The sequence below is a fragment of the Polypterus senegalus genome, chromosome 14, assembly GCF_016835505.1.
Source record: "Polypterus senegalus isolate Bchr_013 chromosome 14, ASM1683550v1, whole genome shotgun sequence".
NCBI classification, from domain to species: domain Eukaryota; kingdom Metazoa; phylum Chordata; class Cladistia; order Polypteriformes; family Polypteridae; genus Polypterus; species Polypterus senegalus.
In genome coordinates, this window is record NC_053167.1 from 80,180,839 (window position 1) to 80,204,434 (window position 23,596).

At 37.1% G+C, this 23,596-nt stretch overlaps 1 protein-coding gene across 1 annotated transcript in view; it reads left to right on the forward strand.

Moving 5' to 3' along the window:
- The window catches only part of nmnat2 (nicotinamide nucleotide adenylyltransferase 2), a 347,686-nt gene that overhangs the window by 147,471 nt on the left and 176,619 nt on the right, over window positions 1-23,596 (forward strand). The window contains exon 3 of the mRNA XM_039734773.1: window positions 12,095-12,162. Within this exon, the coding sequence (XP_039590707.1) occupies window positions 12,095-12,162 (68 nt within the window). The remainder of the gene's footprint in view (window positions 1-12,094; window positions 12,163-23,596) is intronic.

Below are 23,596 nucleotides of genomic sequence, written 5' to 3' on the forward strand. Positions count from 1 at the left end.
GAGTAACAATGATGCACTGGTGAGTAGAAAGAATATGTTCTTGAATTTGGGTTTAAAAACCTCCAGGGGTCTGATAAGTTGTGATCAGTTATAAACTTTGTAATTATCTTTGCGGAGTTAGATTCCGTTCCCCCTGTGGAGAAAGTCCTATCTAAAAGTGGATTTAGAACACAATTGAAGTCCACCGCCACTATGTTCTAATTATCCAGTGTGTGAGAATATATAAAAATATCCAGTAAATATTCATGCAGATATATTTCCATACTCCTTGTGTCCAATTACCTCTCAGTTCTTTAGTTTCCCTTTTCATTCCAAGCAGATTTGCAGGACTATTTATGAACTCTAAATCAGGCCTGTGTACATGCCTGTACTTACCTGGTTCTTGTTTTGTTCATATCCATGATGGGATACTTTTCAGCACCTCAAAAATCATACTGTTTAAATCTGGTTAAGGAAATAGACGCGATTATAATGGAATACAGAGTGTGAGAAATCTCCACCTTCAGAATAGGTTTAGATAATCGGTTTATATTCTACAGCAGGGGTGCCCAAGTTCAGTCCTGGGGCACCCCTGCAACTATGGGTTCTCAGTAATCTCCAAACAGTTTCACAGTGTCTGTTAAAATAGCTTGAGGATGAAGTAGCCACTCAAGGCTGTGCACTGAAATGGTTTGTGTCCTACCTGAAAGGCAGATCCATGTCTGTTAACATAGATGTCAATTTCTCTCAGCCAGCTCCTCTCACACAAGGCGTCCCTCAGGGTTTTATCCTGGCTCCCCTTCTATTTTCCCTTTATCTGCTCCCCTTAAGGGCCATCTTTTACAAACATGATGTCGCGTATCATTGTTATGCTGATGATATGCAGCTGTACCTCAAAGTCAGTTCTGACATAACTTCATCTCTAAAATATTAAATATTGAATGGCACAAAATTTCTTGCAATTAAATGAAAATAAAACAGAAGTGTTATTTATGGTCCTACCACATCTGCAGTTGAAATCAGCATGCATTTAGGACCTTTGGCAGCAATGATTCATAATGATGTCAAAAACCTAGGTATTATCTTTTGAGTTGTCACTAAGTTTTGAAAAACAAATCTCCATGGTAGTAAAGTCCAGTTTTTACCAACTGAGGCAAATTTTTAAACTAAAATCCTTTCTGTCACAGAAAGACTTAGAAATAGTCATTTATGCCTTTATTACATCTTGCCTTGATTATTGTAATTCCTTATATGTGGGTCTCCTAAAATCTGCTCGCACCTTCAGCTGGTTGAGAACGCTGCAGCAAGATTTTTGATTGGGTCGAGAAAAAAGGATAACATCTCCCCCATTTTTGCCTCTCTGCACTGGCTACCGGTGAGGTGTCGCATTGATTTTAAAATCTTGTTGTTTCTTTTTAAATCCTTGCATGGTTGCACTCCAAAATATATCTGTGACCTCCTTCACCCCTAAGTGCCACCAAGAGCACTGAGGTCATCTGGACGACTGCTCCTTGTAGTGCCATACTCTCGGCTGAAGTCTAGGGGAGACAGAGCTTTTTCAGTTGTTGCTCCTAGGCTTTGGAATGATATGCCTCTGCACATCAGGTCTTCATCCTCAATCGAGGACTTTAAAAGTCGGCTTAAGCCCTACTTGTTTTCTTCTGTCTTTCACTGTGTATGATGGGATTGTGGTGGATATTATAATTGGTTGTTTTATTAATCTGCTTTTGCCAGATTGTTTGTATTTTAATGCTTTTTTGTACAGCACTTTGCCACAACCTCTGTTGTTTAAATGTGCTTTTTATAAATTAAATAATCTAATCTAATCTAAAACGGTTCAGCCTTACTTTTAAATGATCTAATTGTTTAGTTAGTGTTTTCTTTTCTTATTTTGCTTTCAGATATATGTGCTAGTACAGTATATATACATAAACAAAATTCAAAAGTTAGCATTTTTTCCATATTTTTAAATGATAACTTTCTTTAGCCATTTCTTTAATTCACCTTTTCCTCCTTTAATTGTATCCATAAATTTGAGGATCAGTGATAAGCAGCACACACACAGGTGCAAATGACACTGAATTCTAAAAGGAAGCAACTATTTCAGTATAAAATTCACTTGTGAGCTAATTAATGTGAAAAGACCTAAACTACCAGAACATCAAAAAGACCAAAATCTTAAAAAGCAAAGAAAAGAACAATTATAAATGTCACCCACACAAATACTTGCTACATTTCCCTAAAAGCTTAGCAAACCCATTTGTAATTTCTGCATTAATGCATAAAAAGCAAAAAGCTAGGAAATAGCAGCTTGTTTAATAAAGGCAGTAGTCCAGTAAAAATCAGAAGGTGGTTGCAGTTAAAGTGGTCCACAGGACTGAATTTGAGGACCGCTTAACTCTTTGAGGGCTGAATATTTTTTTCCAAAAATCATAGTTTTCTGAAAAGCAATGGCTTCACACAGAAATCAACATAAAACATCTGTTGCTGCATGCTGTGGCTGCCAGTTTGCCAAGAAAGTGCGGCTGGCATGCCTCCAAGCTGTCTTAACGTGGCTGGGGCAGCAGCAGCAGCAGTCACAGTTGCAGTGCATTGCAATCTGGTTTCTGCCTCTTAAGTGGCAGTGCTCCCAGACAAACAGTGCTATAGGCGTATCAGCTACATGAACCCATTCAGCAGCATGATTAGCTGGGGACCAGTCAGCTGAAGCCGGAACCTCACATTCATTTTCGATTGCTTGCATCAAAATTGGAGTCCGACAAGTCATAGTCCAATTCAGAGATAATAGGCAAAACATCATCCAGTAGAAGTATTTTGCTTTACGTATCCGCTTTGATCTTTTGCCAGATGTCAGTGCCATTTTTGCCGTTGTTTGCACCTTCCTACCCACAGGAGCGCAGGAAACCTTGGTCAAAACCAATGAAGCTAACTTTCCTTCTAGCAACGAGAGTCCAACTAAAGCATAACAGTTGGTTTTGTCACAGTTTACAGTCGATTACCATCATCAACTTCTCCTTTTGACAAAAGTTGACTTCCATGTCATTTGCACCTTTGTCCGCACTGCTCATCACTATTTGTCAGTATATGGATACAATTAAGGGAGAAAGCTCCTCAGGAAGTAAGGAATTAAAAAAAAAGTTAAAGTAAACAATTAAAAAATGTAACGAAAAATGAATTTATCATAATTTTATTTGCATGTCTATATACTAACACATTTCTGAATGTAATATAAGAGAAGAAAAGACTAATTAAACAGATCATTTAGAAATAAGACTGATCTGTGTATTTGTGATACCAGTTGGAATAAAATCCCGCAGCCAGAGTGATACCCCTGGACTGAACTTGGGAACTCCTGTTCTACAGTTTTAACGACAGAGCATAACATTTTGCTACCATTTTTAATCCTGTTCTTGAAGAATGAAAACAATTCAAACATGTGACACCTACAATTCAGCCTTCTAAACGTAGCTTATGCTGGCTACATGCCATCTGCCTCTGATTAAAAAGGAGATTTGGGCAGCTAAGACAAGTTCAGATTTAATAAATTATTAAATATAAAAAAAAGTGTTTATTCATTTCCTTATGAATTTTAAGCTTTTGTCTTGAGGTGTAGCAGGACCAGTATTTACTGAAGCAGATGCATATCGGTATAAAACCAATTTTTCAAAGCTGTTTATGAACCACTGCTCTAGTGGAGCATCTGTAAATTAAATTCTTAATATTGAATAATTGCAGTAAGTTATCACTCACACCTGGGGCTCCTTTCTGGTCATTCAAAATGAATGCAGACATGCTGGGCTCCTATCCTAAGATCACCAGAGCGACAAAAGCTGATGTGAAATGGGATGTGCATCCATGGGTCATGCTATGGTATACTAAATCATGACTGCATTTTAGCAATTGGTGTCCACCCCATGGGGGTATTATATGTAAACCAGCTGCAGTTTGCCAGTAGAACAGTGGGCCCGGCAGAGGAGGGAGGACAGCATCCAGCTGTGGAGATGAAAGACACACTGTTTACACACTAAATAAGTCTGAAGAGAATTGAAGAATTATGACCATCTGTTCAGAATGCCTTTTTATATTTGCATCTTACAGCCTTCACTATTCCTGCAGGTAAAAGGAAATTTGATTAAAGGATGAAATTCTCCATCCACATCTGACTTCTAAGTAGTTCCTTGGAAGATAAATAGGCCATCTTAATTTAATGTTCAGGACACGTACAGTAAGAAGCTAAGGAAAACCATGAAGGAGAACAAGCTGTTCAGCTTATGTTCCTGAAAGGATTATTACATTGAGACCGCATTGTTAAGCCCTCGTTCTCTTTAATGACAATTATTTGTGTAAAGGTATTTGAGGCTATATCTGTAAAGACTCCACCTAATCACCTCAAAATTGTGCTTCTGTCTCTGTGTGTATATTGGCCTAGTGGCTTATACTAAAGATAACTTCCTTCAGTATTCTGATTGGTTTGCCTCAAAGCTCCAAACAACTCTATTCAAACTTCAGCCTTTACACAAACTGTTTGGAGACGTCAGCTTGTCTCCATGTATGTGTTGATATGGTCCCTATAAAAAGTATTCGCCCCATGCAAATGTATACAAATTATTACATTGAATCACAGTTGATTTAATTTGGGTTTTTTGACACTGATCAATTCAAAAAGATTCTCTAATGTCAAAGTGTAAAGTGGTCTAAATGAGTTACAAATATGAAACACAAAGTAATCAATCACATAATTATTCTCGTCCATTAATATGACACCTCTAAATCAACACTGTAGTAGCTGACTGGCTTTAGAAGTCACAGTCATTAGTTCAGTGGAGATCATCTGCCTGTAATCAAGAGGATTCCATTTACTGTAATATAAATGCAGCCTTATGTGGAAGGTCCAGTTTGTGGTAACTCAGTTTCAGGACCTAACCTACACAATGAAGACAAGAGAACACTCCAAGTAACTCTGTGATTGAAACACATAAATCAAATGATGGATACATGTGGTGAACTAATATTTTGTATATAATTTAATTTGTATGTCTTTTTAAGTCAGATAAAGCAAATGTAATATTAGTGTTTTCAAAGGCATGTCTAACTAATCAACCCCCAGCCTGAGTCTTTAGAACTGACTCAAGGTGTGGGATTTATTGCAAGGGTTGGTGGAGGTGCCTAAAACCAGTTTGACAAAAGTGATTCTGTGTGGGACATTTCTTATAAATCAACCCCCACATGAAGGCTATAAACCTGAAGTAACTGGCAAGCTTCAGATACACAAATTGTACCCACTATTTGAGGGCTAGTGTTTAAAAGGCAGTGTGCAAATCATTTCTGTACCATAATGCCCCATTTGCCTAAAGATTTGGACAGAAAATGTTATCATTTGGTCGCTTTATCCCTCCTCCTCTCTCACACTCACCATGGAAATGAAGAGAACACCACAATGAAGACCACAACTTGGCAGCCATATAGAGATAGGCATGTGGCCTGTCCTGAAGAAAGTTCACTAAAACTGATGGCTTGACCAGAGACATTTGAGTAATTGTAAGTCTGTGTGCCTCCTGAAACTACACATCTAGCATTTATCAGGTTGTATGGTGGCCAATATTCACATATACTTTGATTCATTATTATTATTTTATGAATATTATCAATAATGTGTTATTTAATGTTGTAACTTAATTCCTGCTTGTCCTTTTACTCTATGTGATTGCGTGAGGTTATTAATGTAGATGAGAAGTTATAAAGTGCAACACCTTATAAACAGTGGTAACTCTATGGGATCTGAGGCACCCTGATAGTCTATACAATAAAGAATAAAAAGGGGAAAGTAGAGTAATATAGGACTCCACCAAGACAAAACAATACAAGAAAATCTGTAAATCTCTGAATAGCTGTGGGAGTCAAATTAAATCAATCATGAAGAAATAAAAAGTGTATGGCACAGCTGTAAATCTGCATACAGTAAGCAATCCACAAAAAGTGAGTGTTCAAGAAGAAGACTAGTGTGGGAGCCCACCAGGAGACCTAGGAGAACTCTGAAGGAGTCACAAACTACAATGAAGTTGGAGAGACTTTGCAGACAACAATTGTTGCATGGGTGTTTCACCAGTCGCATCTTTATAGGAGAGTGCCAAAGAGAAAAAAACACACATCACATATCAGCTAGAAGGCGTATTGTGGGCTCTGAAATCAGCTAGAAGAAGGTTCAGTCTAAGACCAAAATTGAGCTTAAGCTAGACAATGCACAATTTCAAAAACACCATCTCCACCATGAAGCATTTTGGTTGCCGCAGCATGGTTTCGAGATGCTTCTCTGCAGCAGTCCCTGGAGGGCTTGTGAGTGTACAGGGGAAAATTAAATGCACCAAAATACAGGGAAATCTACAAGAAAACCTTATGCAGTCTGCAGGAAACCTTTGGGTGAAGGTTTGTTTTCTAGAGAGACAAACATAAAGCCAAAGTTTACAAAGGGATTGCTTAAAAACAACAATGTTAACGTCCTGGAGGGGCCAAGTCAGAATCTGTATCTTAATCTAATTGAGAATTTATGGCTGTACGTGAAAAATGCTGATCACTCACAATTCCCATGCAACCTGACAGACCTTGAGCAGAAGAAGAATGAGGAAAAATGGCAGTGTCCAAATGTTCAAAGCTGATAAGAGTTATGAACTCACAGCCTCAAGACTGTCATGGCTTCCAAATGTGCATCTATTAAATTAATACTTATGTAGTTTTATGTTTTAAATTTGTAACAATTTTAGACCACTTTGCATTATTTTCACTTTGAAACTAAGAAGACTTTTTGTGTTGATCAATGTCAAAAAAGCCAAATTAAAGCCACTGTGATTGAATATTGTATAATAATAAAGTTTGAAAACTTTTTATAGGCACTGCATGTCCCAATTTCCTCCAACATGCCAAAGATTTCTTCATCGTCACGATCACCATTATCACCAGCTTAACAGCCAGTTTTGGGATTTACCCATGTTCGATAGTTTTCCCCAAAAACATTTTTCTACCGCCATCTCCAGCCACATCTTCTTTGGTCTTCTGGGCCTCACACCATCCACCTACATCTTGATACACGTTTTCATGCAGACATTCCCTGTCCTTCAAACCAAACCCCCTTAGTCTGTTTGCCATTTCTGTTCTTTCCAGTAGTTCTTTGCATCCCATCTTATCGGCCATGTCTTACTCCCAGAGAGTATGCAAATCCGCACACAGATTACATAAACTTTACCCTTCATGCCAAGCATTTGTTTCTATATTTTTTTGACTGCAGTTTTGTGTGTGTGTGTGTGTTATCACTGACTGGCATGCTAAGTTGCTGAATTGCTTTGTGTTTCCCACAACTCTGTACTGAAAGAAGCAGGTTTAGAAAAAAATAAATAAGTATACCAAAATGCCAAAAAATTCCACTTTATCTTTGTCTTCTTCTTGGATTGCACTTTCCACATTCATCTGCTAACGTTTAGTTGCTTAAGCAGCTGCCTTTACCATCCTAATCATTTCTGCTTCTGGTGCTATTGGGTGGCTCCAGGTTTTAATTAGAGATGCCTGACATTTTCTGGTGTTCATATCTGTCTATCTACATTCCCAGCCGGCCTAATTTTATGAAGCCATGGCACCCAGAAGTGATCACTTGCTGTATGGCCTAAATCATATCCAAAAGGTTTTCTCATATTAACACAAAGGCTCTAAGGTCTAATGAAAATTCTCTATGTCTTGGGTCAATGTCTAGGGGATGGCATCTTGCTCTTGTATGCAGTTTACAGAGAACAGAAAGCAAGGGCTTGATGCCCAGAGTTTTTTTATAGACAGGTTCTTTTCTATCCTGCGTGGCCTTACTTAATAAATGAATCATTTTCTCTGAGGAGTGCACCTCATAGAAACACTCTAAGTGGGACACATTGTGACAAAACATAATTGAAATCACCTCAGCAGATTAGCAAGTAAAGTGAGCCTCAAAGCATAATGATAATAATAAAAATTTGCAATTGATGTGTGTTCTTTTAGTGGTTACTGTTGTTAGTATAACAATAAAGATAATGATGACAACAACAACAATAATAACAGCAGTATGTGGCAAGCAAGTATGGGCTGGAGACTCAACTAAGCACTTTGCTTCTTTTATTCCACACTTTCATTGTGCCAGGGTCAAATATACTGAATAAATGTCTGTCTTTATTTCACTAAGTCTTTGTCAGCTGAACTCTCCCCAACAGGGATTCGGCAAATTTACTGCTGCTTTTATCATAGGCCTGCAAAAACATGTGCTGTGGGTGATGTGGAACCTGACTGATGTTTTACATCTGCTGGCCTCCTAGCTGCATCAATTTTATGAAACATCTTGGTCTAAGCTTCATTGTAAAGCACCTTTATTGGTCTGGCATAAGGTACACTGATTCTCTTGACAACACTAGGCACAGAGCACCCCCAATAGATGCAGTGGATATCTAGCCCTTTTAAACAGATGGACAGTGCAACAGGAGGGTGTACTCTTGTGGGAATCCAGAATCATGCCCATTATTAAAATAAATATACAAGAGAGAGATGCCCTAAAAAGAGAACATAAGGTTCCGAACTAAATAACAATCAAGAGACTTTGTAGCTTTTCAGGGTCTACCTCCACTGGAATTGATCCCTGTCTGCTAGGAGGGATGGCTTGTCCTCTTGCCCACGATTAACGTACCACAAAATTACCCCTGTTATTCTTCTCCTATTTAGGATGTAAATCCTCTCCTGGGAACACTTCCCACCAGGCTTTAAAATGACTTCTGGGATCAGATGTGGTCTTGTGTCATATTTGCCCCTGCACTTATAAGCTGTCTGTAAGTCTTAAACTGCTAACTGTCTTAGACAGTCATGTGTTTCACCTTAAAGATCCAGATGGAACATAGCTGGTCTCCCATTGTCATTGAGGAGGTATTCTCACCTTCTACAGACCATCCCTGACTTTCATACTTTCTTTAAAACCAGGATCAGCCATCCCTGGCACCTGGTGGGTCACCTGCCTTTTTGTATTCTGGTCTGTGTTATCTGATTCCTGCCAAGGTGCATTTCTCTTCGTCTTCTATTCCTTTGTTTGTCCCTGTTCCTGTCTTGTGCCACATTTTCTCTGCCTATCAGAGAAGAAGAGCAAGAAAGAGCAACACAGATGCGATGTTTGCTCTGAGGATGTTCATGGAGAAGCATAGAGAAGGCCAGAAGGAGTTACATTGCATCTTTTTGGACCTGGAGAAAGCATATGACAGGGTGCCTCGAGAGGAGCTGTGATATTGTATGAGGAATTTGGGAGTGACAGAGAAGTATGTAAGAGTTGTACAGGATATGTACGAGGGAAGTGTGACAGTGGGTGAGGTCTGTGGTAGGAGTGACGGATGGGATTACATCAGAGATCAGCTCTGAGCCCTTTCTTATTTGCAATGGCGATGGACAGATTGACAGACGAGATTAGACAGGAGTCCCCATGGACTATGATGTTTGCTGATGACATTGTGATCTGTAGCGATAGTAGGGAGCAGGTTGAGGAGACCCAGGAGAGGTGGAGATATGCTGTAGAGAGGAGAGGAATGAAGGTCAGTAGGAACAAGACAGAATACATGTGTGTAAATGAGAGGGAGGTCAGTGGAATGGTGAGGATGCAGAGAGTAGAGTTGGTGAAGGTGGATGAGTTTAAATACTTGGGATCAACAGTACAGAGTAATGGGAATTGTGAAAGACAGGTAAAGAAGAGAGTGCTGGCAGGGTGAAATGGGTGGAGAAGAGTGTCAGGAGTAATTTGTGACCGACGGGTATCAGCAAGAGTGAAAAGGGAAGGTCTACAGGATGGTAGTGAGACCAGCTATGTTATATGGGTTGGAGACGGTGGCACTGACCAGAAAGCAGGAGACAGAGCTGGAGGTGGCAGAGTTAAAGATGCTAAGATTTGCACTGGGTGTGATGAGAATGAATAGGATTAGAAATGAGTACATTAGAGGGTCAGCTCAAGTTGGACGGTTAGGAGACAAAATCAGAGAGGCGAGATTGCGTTGGTTTGGATATGTGCAGAGGAGAGATGCTGGGTATATTGGGGGAAGGATGTTAAGGATAGAGCTGCCAGGCAAGAGAAAAAGAGGAAGGCTTAAGAGAAGATTTATGGATGTGGTGAGAAAGAACATGCAGGTGATGGGTGTAACAGAACAAGATGCAGAAGTCAGAAATATATAGAAAAAGATGATCCGCTGTGGCAACCCCTAATGGGAGTAGCCGAAAGAAGAAGAAAAAGATCAGTCCTTTCACATTACAATCGAAAGTGCCTCACTTTTATATACTTGATATATTTTGTAATTATGCAACTGAGATTGTAGCCTTGATGAAATATGTTTATTGATACTACCTTTTATTAAGGCTTCATTCAGAGAAACATGCAGGCCAACAGACATACTGTTTAGCAACAACACCTGGAAGTCTTCATTGCATTTTAATTTACAGATGTCTTCATCATTGCCTCTTTATATTCTGCAGCAGCTGGTCCTACACTTCTACAAACACATGTGCATTCATATGTGTGGATGATCCACATAAAAACAGAGCTCTGTCCATCTGTTTGGGATTAATTTGCTAAATGCTTGCATTACCTTATAGATTTGAACTTTCTTCTTGACTTCATGAAGAACTTCTGTGGAGACATCAATAGTAAAAGCTAATCAAATTCAGAGAATCAACATTGCTGGTATATGTATGTATTTCTTTAATCTTCTTTCCTCATTTTTCGAGTTACTAAACATTACTGGAAATGACCAGAATTGGAACACATTGCTATTAGTATGAATCTTTGTACATTTCATTGAATTTTGAAAATAAAAGCCATTTTGCATAATGGAATATGTCTGACTTGCAATGCCATACTGTGGTGTTTTTCAGCCTCGCTTGCTATATGTTTTTCAAATGCTAAAATCCCAATAAAGATGCTTAGTTATAAGGTGAGATATTGCGAAAGGAAAACTATGTAACCTTTGAAAGGCAAAGTAATTAAGAAGACAGTGTGTTTGTATACATAACAGTATATCTATTGTGATGAGAACGTATCATTTTCCCATTTATTGGATGCTTTTGCTGCAAGAAAGCACTTTCTCACAAACTTTAATTAAAGTGATGCTGGAATCAGCTGAGACAGCTTGGCTACTTCTGCAAGTCTCAACTCCCACATTCATAGAAGTCTTTACAAGTGCATGTTTCACCCGGGTGCAGTTCTTCTGTATTTTAGATCCTCAAGGAGAGCGACCTACTTGCCCTGCTACAGGAGAGCAGCTCTGATGACATCCTCTTAGAAATCTACTGCAGGTGGCAAAACAGTCAGTTTGTCTCAATACCAAGCTTTCTTTTATATTTTGGTTTAAAAACTCAGCCATTTTTCCCTCACTTCTTGTGGTTTGACAAAAAAAACAACAAAAAATCAACTTGAGTATCCATGCCAAGCTACTGTCGTGTCACCCTCTCACATGAGGTTCACTGGTTATTTGAGTGTGGTTTGGCTCAGTGTAATATCTCCATGGCATGATTGCATACTCAGATTTTCTAGTTAAAATATCCAAACATCCATTATCCAACCTGCTATATCCTAACTACAGGGTCACAGGGGTCTGCTGGAGCCAGTCCCAGCCAACACAGAGCGCAAGGCAGGAAACAAACCCCAGGCAAGGTGCCAGCCCACTGCAGTAGTTAGAATATTGTACAGCCAAACTAGATTTTACACTTGAAATGTGTCATGTTTTTGCTAATGTGGACCTGTGGCTAATGTTTTAGATGTAAATCCACGTTAATTAACCTGCTTGTGGTGTAATTTCTATACATACATTATAAAGTACTTTCAAGTTAAAAACACTGATAGTTTTTTGTTTTTTGTTGATCCTCAGCTTCATGTTGAAATAATTACTTTTGCTAGAAACATGTTGGACTTGTGCAGTCATTATAACATTCCTGTTTTTTTCAGGGGCTTAATTAAAATGGATGGGCATTTTTGTGATCAATTACAGTACAATTTATGCTTTATCTGACCTATCGCTTTCAGCCTTTTTTGTTTTGTAAATGAACTGTTTTATTTCCTAAGTAGCATTCCATTCCTTTGTAATTTCAGGGGCTGGTTTCCAGTAGGCATCGCTTAACCATGTGTCAGTTGGCCGTCCAGTCATCTGATTGGATTAGGTGAGTTTTTATAACTTGTATTATTCTGCTTTCTCTGACATTTCTGTATTACTCATATCACTGATGCTTTTCATCCTGTTCATGATCATGCTGTATTATTGCCGTTAAGTATTTCCTAAGACTAGACAACAACAGGACCTGGCACCTGCACACAGTGCCAAAGCTACCAGTATCTGGTTTAAGGACCATGGTATCCCTGTTCTTGATTGGCCAGCAAACTCGACTGACCTTAACCCCATAAAAAATCTATGGGATATTGTGAAGAGGAAGATGCAATACGCCAGACCCAACAATTCAGAAGAGCTAAAGGCCACTATCAGAGCAACATGGGCTCTCATAACACCTGAGCAGTGCCACAGACTGATTGACTCCATGCCACGCCGCATTGCTGCAGTAATCTAGGCCAAAGGAGCCCCAACTAAATATTGAGTGCTGTACATGCTCATACTTTTCATGTTCATACCTTTTAGTTGGCCAACATTTCTAAAAATCCTTTTTTTGCATTGGTCCTGATTGATGTTCTAATTTTCCAAGATACTGAATTTGGGACTTCATTAGTTGTCAGTTATAATCATCAAAATTAAAAGAAATAAACATTTGAAATACATCAGTCTGTGTGTAATGAATGAATCTAATATACAAGTTTCACTTTTTGAATGGAATTACTGAAATAAATCAACTTTGTTCATGATATTCTAATTTTATGACCAGCACTCGTATGTTTGCTGCCCAGTAATAAAACTGAAAGTTGGGTAGAGCAATGCCACCTTCTGCCTTAGGTCTTTGTAGAGTCTCTCTTTGGATATGTGGATAAGTTAATTTCCAAATGAATGAGATTATGGTTGAATCTAATTGCTTAAAAAATGATTTACTGATGTATATTGGAATGTTTTGAAATAAAAAGAGAAGCTTAGGAAGGATATTCATCTTAACAACGTTAATTCTTCCAGCTAGAGTGAGATGAAGGGTTGACCTATTAAGTGTCATTTTTATAAAGTGTATGGTATGGAATCACATATACAGAACAAACTGAAACCCAAAATGCCAAATAAAGTCTGCATCTGGGCCTATCTTATGCATTCCTGAATTTACTGTTAATTTTACATATTAAATATGTGGCACTGTAAACTGTGTTCATGTTGGACTTTTATACAAACTTATTAGAAACATTTCTCAGCAGGCCCAAGCTCTATTGGATGCAAAGTGCATACTGAAGTGTGACTCATATGGCAAATCAATAAGCTCGAGTTGAAATTCATTCAATATGATGTGCCAAGCACCAAGATTAATAATATGTCACTACAAGTAAAAACTAAAATGAACCTTTGAAAGTTGCATTACCTGGTGAGTGAAAAGGTGAATTAAATGTGCTGCCACTGTTAGGAGTGCTTTTTTATTTTTGGATTTGCATATTTTGGTTTCAGCGTGAAAGCTGCATAAATAATTAAGGCTCCTGCTGTCTTTTCTGTCAGAAAACAAGTTAGATTCACAATCACACCACTTGCTTTCTAAAAAGCCCTGTTCCATTTGCCTAAAATTTAGATCCAGTTTTTGTTAGATGCTGTTTTTGTCACTATTGGTTTTTTACACATTTGCTTCTTTCTTTGTTTTTATATTTTGATTAAGTCTATGGAGCACACGCCAGCACTAAAAGAGATAGCCGACAATACATTTGTCCATTATGTAAACCCAGCAAGGGAACAATGTACACTCAATTTTTGGTATGTTACATATATTATTTTGTATGTCTTCTTTTTTTTTTTTTTAAATATATGTGTCATTATACTGTATATGGAAACTCTGAACTGCACAATAAAAAAAATGATGGGATAATCCCATCCCATATGTATATGAAAATATCTTGCATGTACGAGATGCTTTCACGTATGTACAAGATATTTTCACATACACACAAAATGTTTTCAGGTTATGTACGGGATACCTGAAGTAAACATCTCGTACGTACGTACGTAAAAGTATCCCGTACATACGTGAAAACATCTTGTATGTATGTGAATGTGAAAGTATGCCGTATGTACGAGGTGTTTTCACGTACATATGAGGTAAAGGCTATCCTAAATTTTTTTTTCATTGTGCGGTTCAGAGCTTCTGTAATAATGCACATAAGCAAGCATCATACAAATTACATTTTAACTTTATAAACACTTTTCATTTGCTGTAAAAATGAATTTATTTTAAGTGTGCTGAACATGTGCAAAAGGACAAGTTTGTTGTAATGTGCACAATGAAATTCTTACTTTTAAATGATCGCACAAAGTCGTTTTCTATCTTCAGACTTCTAGAAAGGGGCATTTTAACGCATTTATTTACGTAATGAACATCATCCTTCTTCTTTAAAAAATGTTTGATGGATTCTGGCTAAGGCAGCAGTATGAATCACTTAGCACCTTATGAATTTGGTGGCTAACTGACAATAGTTCAGAAGGATACAAGGGAGAAACATTGAGGGACAGAGATGTAGTAATCTGCCCCACAAATCATTCTGATGATATTCCCAGAAAAGAAAAATCCTCATGGTTAAAAATAACAGAATGAGAGCACCAACAAATCATAAGATTAAATGAAATACTTCCTTAAAAACAAGAATTTGGGAATTGGCTGGATGAAAAATAGCAGTAGCTTCAGGCTTTTAAGACTGGAACCTGAAACCCCTGCCCTGAAATATGAACTGCCATAAAATGTTATGGTCCCATGATTAAGAGTACTAAAGAACTGTTGACCCTATAGAAGTATATCATCTCTAAGAAATCTGTATATTGTGTTTTCTTCCCTTACTACGTGAAATAATTTTTTGTTTGTTTAGTCTGATTTCTAGCACATGTTATTCCAGATAAATAGATCTTTCTTTAACTGTCCATTTATATTTTTTATGCAAATTTCAGTTAGGGTTTTGCATTTGTAAACTTGTGTTGGGCCTCATGTCAGTGGACAACTTTATGTTTAAAAAAGTTAAACCAATTTAACTTAATCTGAGTGTAATTAAAAGAGGTTAATTTCTAACAACATAGACTGTCAAATTGTCCTTCACATTCCCTGACTGCTTCATTCCGTAACTTTTTTAGCTACATTACTATAAGCACAGGCTAAAACAAGGATTTATTGGAAATTAGATGATATACTGTACTAGTCATCTTGTGCTTGTGATAACCTTCAGAGTGTGATATGACTTGATTAAAATCTGGATAAAGTAGCTCTTAAACGTGTATGTAGGAAAAGCTAGTTGTATCCAAGCTGAAGATGAAATGTCTGTGATAAATGTATGCATATTTAATGTGTACATGACCTCTTTTAAGCACTTATTAAGAGACACAAAGTATCATTTTTAGATGATTACCTAACAATTCAGTGTTTCTGGTGTCTGCAATGAATAAGCGCAACTTCAACATTATTGCCTCCATATTTAGTTTGATAGGGAGGACGATGATGCAGTGTTTAGCATTGCTATGGATCCCACTACCTGACTTCAAATCATGTGTCTCGTCAGACCATACGGTCTTCCTCTCAAATCCCAAAGTTAAAGTGATGAGTGGTGGTGAGTTTAAATTGGCCACATGTGAGTGTGTGTGTGACCTGGCAAATGGTTGCCATCTTACATCTGACTTGCTGGAATAGGCTCTGGCATTGGCATGACTCTGAATTTGATTAGCAGGTTTGAGAATTGTATGTAATGTTATATAAGGGGAGTGTAAGTAGTGGTGATATTCCACTGCTAAGAATTAGGTGTAGCACAGTTGCCACCAAGTTTCGAGAGCCATGAACCAGCCTTCCAGCTGTGCACTTGCTGGATAATAAGCTTTTATCAGAATTTATGTATTCTGATTAGTTCAGCTTGTTTTTATTTTCTGCTGTTTATCACAGGTTAACTTCAAGTTGTGTGTAATTTCATATCTACAAAGTAAAACAGTTTAGCAAATTAATAACATACAAGTTACAGAAGGCAAGAAAGGAGCATTATTCTGTAAAAATAATGATTTTTTAGATTAACATTATGATTTAAACAGTTTTGTTTAAAATTAAGACAAAGTAATGTGTACAACTTTAATCGGAATTTGGTACAACACTGGGATCAGACTTACAGTTACGCATTTTGTCATATAATGAGGTGTTGTCCAGTGATTTAGAGAGAGATCACTCACCTAACTTTGGGAGACACAGAAGAATGTAAAATAAGACAAATCTGCTCTTGTTTGTCCTGGTGTTCTCGAGGAATACACCAAAGGGAATGAATATTCTATATCCAGTTTAAGTTGAATAACAATCAAACATTTCAAGCAGCTCATGTTAAAAAAGCGTCTTCATTCGACTGACAGTCATGCTAAATAACAATATGTGGATATTTGGAGCAAGCTCAAGTTATAGCAGATTTTTCAGAACACTTTAGTATTGCATTTAATGCTATTCAGCCAGTAGATCTTGAGTTTGAAACTTATTCTGTGCTTGTATAATTATCTTGTGAATCGCATGCAGTGAGTTTTTACTCCGTACTGTCATCCTATTATCACCCCCCCATGTTTTTCTTGTAATGTACATTTTATTCACAAATGAGTGTAGCGATTCATCTTTGACTCACACATTTTTTAAATCTGATGATGATAATGATACAACACTCAAAGGGTTTTTATAATCTGACAATTCGACCAAGGAATGCTTGATCAGTAAGATATCAAATTTAATTTAATGGTACTCTAATTAATCTTTCTGAAGGTAAATATTATGAAAATGAAAGAAATGACCATAAAAGGCAAAAGGCCCCATCTTTGAATAAATACAGAATTTGTCAGGAGAGTCCTGCAAATATTTAAAAATCCAAGCTGATGATTAACTGAGATTCTTTTGCCATTAATTGGAGGATGGTTAAAGATTTTAACAAAAGATAGTTTTTACACAAGCTGAACAACCTCCTGGTAAGCTGCTGAATTGTACAAATGTTATTAGTTTCAGTTTAGCAGGTCATTGTGTTCTCTAGCCTGACCTGTGTTTTTAGAAATATGTGCACTCAAGATAAACCTAAATTGTAACCCAAATGCAGAACAGCAGGCATAAAAATTCAGGTCAATAAAATATGAGTGATACATCTGTGTGCAAGCCTTGTCCAAAAAAGCACAGCAAGATCCCTAATGATTCTGGTTATTCACTGCACAGTATGTTTTTGTTATGCATAGCAAGAGGTAAAACACACGGGAAGGAGTGGAAGTGATCAGAAGGAACATCAAGAATTCTAGCCAATGCTTACATAAGGTCTGCAATTTCAATAGTTTCTAAGAGTCCGGGCTTTTTTCAGCACAGGCTTACACAGCTAATTTGTTACAAAATAATATAAAGTGAGTTCAGAAAAACATGTAAAGATCTGTGAACATTATTAATTTTTTTAATTTTTTGTTTCAGTAGTTCGAAAAAGTAATGCGCTCCTACAATACAGAATAAAATATTGCAGATTAAGAGATGTCTACAATTAGAAGTGAAGCTCTGTAAATATTAAGAGTGGTTCAACAAGAACTGAAAGTGATTCTAAACATATTGAACATATGTGACTGCTTTCCTTATTCTTAATGTGTATTTTCCATTTTGTGTCCAATTTGGTTTGTAATTCATTTGTAACATGCATGACAAATTCAGTCTCCTATTCAGGAATAACAAATTTTGCTTTGACTTGGCCTTGGCCTTGATATGCTTTGTGAAGGGTGCATAGGAAAACAAGAAATGGATTCAATGGCTGGCTGAAGGGTCGTGATGATGTTTAACTAGGTAATTTTTACTCTAAGTTCTTATTTTAATTCCTAAGTATATAACAGTATTATATATGGCATTTGTTTAGTTTTTTTTGCTAATGTCCATACATTTTTTATTCTGTTAAACCCTGTTAAGTTAGATCCTATCTCAATATGAAAGTGGAAAACCAGAGCAGTAAGAAGGCATACTGGGCCAAGCCAAACACAACCAGAGCACAGCAGTTAAGCCAGGATGAGGTCTGTCATGGAAGAAGGCAGTTACAACTATAGCAGTGTGTTAGGCAAAGACTCAACATGAATCCTATTGATTGTGCACCATGCCAGTGCTGCATGAGAGATAAAGAAATATTGTTTTTTTTTCTCCAAGAACTTGTAGAAGAATACTAAGAAACCTACAAATAATTTTAATAACTCTTTTGTTACAGTGCTGATGTGTCTTTCTTTTAATATGGTATGCAATACTCCACCTGAGGCCTCAATAGTGTGTTTTAAAGCTGAAGTATAACCTCCTTTTACTTATTCCAAATATTAGACTATATATCATAACATTTTACTAGCCTTTTTAATCCCATTATGAATGTAAAAAATGAAGAGGCCACCAGTGCTCCTAGGGCCTTCACAGAATGTGTACTTTCAAATTCCGAATCTTAGATTGTGCATTCAGATCTAACATTTTTGCTTCCCATATGTTATATTTTGCATTTACTTAACGTTAAGTTTTCAACCACCACAAATCCGTACAAGGCTGTATTTTGTTCAGGTCACTCCTTATTGATTCATCTGATTCTAGATTATTTGTCATTCCAACTAGTTTTGCATCATCAGAAAACTTAACAAGCTTGTTATTTATATTCTTATATTCTTTTATGTGTTTTAAAAGAGCAACAATGCCAGCACTGATCCCTCAGGGACACTTTGAACTGAAAAAGTTCTTCTCACCATAACTCTTTGTTCCTGATATTTAAGCCAATTTTGCATCCACCTACACACTGCATCATGAATTCCCACTCCTATAAATGTGATACCTAACCTCTCATGTGAGACCTAATCAAAAGTATTGTGAAAAATAAGAGTAAAATGTCATATGCACCTTTCTGATCATATGCTTTTTTTGCATCCTCATAGAATTCTACCATATTATCATACTGACTATTTGCTACTACACCTGTTCTTGCCATGTGATGCTTAATACAGTATTTTTATTAATAATTATTTCTATTAGTTTACCCAAGAAGCATATTAAGCTTACTGTTCTAAAGCTATTTGGATCACTGCAACCACCCTTAGTATGCAATGGAATAATATTTGCTAGCTTTCACTCCATAGGAATTTTCCCAGTGCACAGTAAGTTTCCTAAGAATATGCATCACACTTTCAAATAGAGTATGTTCTCTATCTAACTTCCTTAAACACTCCCCAATAAGCACTTTAGCATTATTATATAATAATCATATTATACTGTAATGGTGCTTTTCACTTAGTTCTACTGGGATAGGCACCGGGTTCCACAATCTTAAATTGGACAAGTGGGTTAGGAAATGGATGGATGGATTGATGGATGGATGGATCTTGACACAAGGACATTTTATGTTATAAAAATCAGTTGAATCTTTCATGACAAGAGCGCCTATTTACTTCTTGTCTGTTTATTTGCATCAATATATTTTGCTAAACATTATTGGGTATATCTATGTTTAGGATTATTTTGACTATGTCTTTTTGTAATATATTAAACCAGTAATGGCGCACTGCAGGATAATGTGCAGTGAATACACTTGACTTGAGCATTCATAGTTTTCATACTGTTTCTCTGTAAGTTTAGCATTCATTTGCTCAGAGTTTGATGCGCTTACTGCATCCTGAGCAGCTCTTGTTTTCTCCACCCTGGTGGCCTGCTTCTTCTCTTCATTCATCGGCATCTTTTTGCATTAAAACTGATTAAGTCAGTGTTTGTGCTGCAATTACTTAGTATGTTTTCCTTAATTTTTCACTTGAGCTGGCACTTAAGTCTTCAATCTGCCTCAAGAATGATTTAAGATATGAAGAGATAGGGGAAGAGATAGCAAAGGTGGTAGGGATGAGAATGGCGGCGTACACATGCACCGCGCGGCCACTGCCAAGAGTTGATTCTATAATAAAATAAAATAAAAATAATAAGAGGAGTAACCTTGGAGGTCAATCATCACCCCGAATGCAGAGAGCAGTCATCACGTAGTATATGTGTACCAAATTTTAGGTCTATAGGTCAAACGGTTTGTGAGCTACAGGCAACATAAAATTCTGGACAGACTTGCGGCTCTGGAAGATGGATGCAGAAGGAATAATATTAGAATCGAAGGTCTACCTGAAAATCATGAAAGTCCAAACACAGTGAAACTTGTAGCTGAACTATTCTCAAAAATAATTGGAGAGGACTTTAAATCAGATACCGAGATAGCGGCAGCTTATCGAATATGTGGATCAAATACCTCTAAACCTAGGAATTTAATTGTCCGCTTTGAGAGATTCCAATTTAAGCTTAAACTAATGGGACTTTTAAGACAGAAACAAGAGATTATATTTTAAAACAACCTCATTCGTATTTTCCCTGATTTCTGACCCCCAACAGCTGGTAAACGTACAGCTTTTTACAACATTAAACAGCAGTTATGGAAAGCCGATATCATATACAGCCTCTTGTATCCTGCCAAACTGAAAGTGGATATTCAAGACAAATATTGCATCTTCTCCAGCAAGGAGGAAGCAGAAAAGGAATTAAGAAAGCTGATTCTGACACTTTTTTGAAATACAATAGTGAGTCACATCCTGTCATGGCATGGCAAGAAGATATTACCTGCTTTCTGATCTGCTTGCAACAATAAGGGTACCATAATTATACATCCTTTTCTCTTCTCTGACACTTTTTGTTTATGTTTTAATTACAATTATAGGCATATGTGTGGAAGAAAGTAAAGTAGTTTTTTTTACTGTTCTAAAGGAGACTGTTTAAAATCATATCCTTGGTTTATTATCATCGTTATTATTGTATTTGGGTTTAAAATGCTTATTCAGGGCCACTTTTTAACACCATTCCCTGGGTTTACTATCTTAATATTTCAAGACTGTTAAAGATTATATTTTATGCTTATAGTATTTAGACTTTATCAGCGATAGATATCTCTACTTTTTAATCCTCAAACGCCGCTGTGGGGGGCTTGTTTTGTTTTGGATGTGCTCTGTCTCTAGGTATGTCAGAGGACTGGGACTTTGTGAAGTGGGGTCCAGCCTCATGTGGGGAGGCAAAATGGGGGAGTGGGGGATAAGGGGAGGAGAGAAAGAGAGCAAGCTATATCTAATCTATCCTATTAATCCTTATAATTATAACTACCAACGTAACAATAGGATGCATGGCAATAACTCGTGGGAAAATTGGAAATTAAAGTTAAAGCTGTCTCACTTCCAGTTAAGACTACAAAATGACATAAAAAATTCAGAATCAATGACTCATTGATGGAACAGTTAACTTTTTGAGTTGGAATGTTAAAGGCCTGATTCATGAATTAAAGAGAAAGAAAGTATTCTCTCACATAACAGGTTTAAATGCTAAAATAGTATTTTTTACAGGAGACCCACTTACTAAGCAAGGATCAGTTCCAGCTGCAAAAAGACTGGACTCGCCAAATGTTCCATTCCAGCTTTAGAAACAAAACTAGAGGTGTGGGAATTCTCATACATAGAACAGTTTCATTTATGGTATCAGATGTAGTATCTGATCCTGAAGGGAGATATGTGATAGTCATGGGCAATTTATTTAACTGTACTGTACAGTGATTTTGATAAATGTTTATGCACCCAATGTCGATGATAGGGAAAATTTATTTGCATCCATTCCCAATGTGAACACTCATAAAATTATAATAGCAGGGGACTTTAATTGTGTTTTAAATCCACTCTTAGATAGGATTCCTGTCACGGGGGATGACATCTAACACTGCAAAGACAATTACACAGTTTTTAACTGACCACACATTTTTTATATAATGGTTGAACACTTCTGGAAAGACCCAGTTGTCTAAAAAGGAAGGGTTTGAGGATACAACAGAAAGTGAATGAAAAGATGGAACTCTGGAGAGAGCAACATATAATTGTCCGTGAGTGAAGAAGACGCATGTTTGTCGCGGATGCAAATTGCTGTATGTAGCATAGCTGTATGGTGCACGCGGTCATGCGTCATAACCGAAATGGTGAGGCTCTTCATAGGAAAAGGCAGGCTCTGCATTCAGAGCTCAACCTCTTACCAACCAAAGAAACTGAACAACTTTTTTTGTTTGTTTTATTTTATTTTATTTTTATTTTATTGTAATCATTTCATACAAATAAATAAATTTTTACAAAAAAAAAAACAAATAGGATAAAAACAACTTAACCCCCACCCCTAAGAAAGTGAGCATGGGCAACGGAGTAAAACTTAAAGCTTGTTAGCATATCTAAATTGATGAGTTTAATAGACCAATAGAGATGAATGGAGAAGAAAAAGAAATGCGTAAAGAATTCCTTCCTCTGTGCTTTAAGAGCTTATTCTAAAATATTATTGATTAGATCCTGCCAGGTTTTGAAAAAATTCTGTACCGATCCTCTAACTGAGAATTAGATTTTTTCCAATTTAATGCAGTATAAAACATTGGTTTCCCACTGACTTAAAAGAGGAGAATTAGGATTCTTCCAGTATAGCAGGATAAGTCTGCGTGCTAATAATAGTGTAGTGAATGCAATCACCATTTGTTTGTACTTTTCAACTTTAAGCCCATCTGGAAGAACACCAAACACAGCTGTTAATGGGTTAGAAGGGATTGTGACACCAAGGCTGTCTGAAAGGCACTTAAAAATTTTGGTCCAAAATGATATTAATTTGCTGCAGGCCCAGAACATGTGACTCAGTGAGGCTGGAACTTGATTGCAGCGTTCCGCAAGTTGGATCTTGACCTGGGAACATTTTGGACAGTTTTAAGTGAGACAGATGTGCTTGATGTATAATTTTGACTTGAATAATTGTATGCTTTGCACATATGGAGCTCGAGTGAATTCTCTGCATTGCTACCTTTCACTCCTTTTCTGATATATTGATTAAGAGATCTTTTTGCCATTGTCCTCTTGGATCTTTGAAAGGGAGGGACTGTAAAATAATTTTATATATTGCAGAGATGGTGTCTCAGAATTGCACAATATTTCTTCCAGCCTGGAGGAGGGTGCAAGATGAGGAAAATGGGGCAGGTTCTGTTTAACAAAGTACCTAATTTGAAGATAGTGAAAGAAATGTGTAGCTGGAAAGTTAAATTTGGAATGTAATTGTTCATAGGATACAAAGATGTTGTCTATAGAAAGATCTCTAAGCAATCTAATCCCAAATCTTTTCCAGATATTAAAAAATGCATATGTTTGCAAGGGTTGAAAGAGATGGTTCTCTTGCAGAGGTGCCACAGATAAAAGATTCTCCATCTTAAAATGCTTTCTACATTGGTTCCATATTCTGAGTGAGTGAAGCACTAATGGATTATTAGTAAAATGGCGATAACTGCACAGAGCAGGGAATATAAAGAGGTACTGCAGGATTTTACTTCTGTTGCAGACCAAACCTGTGTATGTTCATCTATTTGTGTCCAGGTTTTTATAGCTTTTATGTTTGCTGCCCAGTAATAAAACTGAAA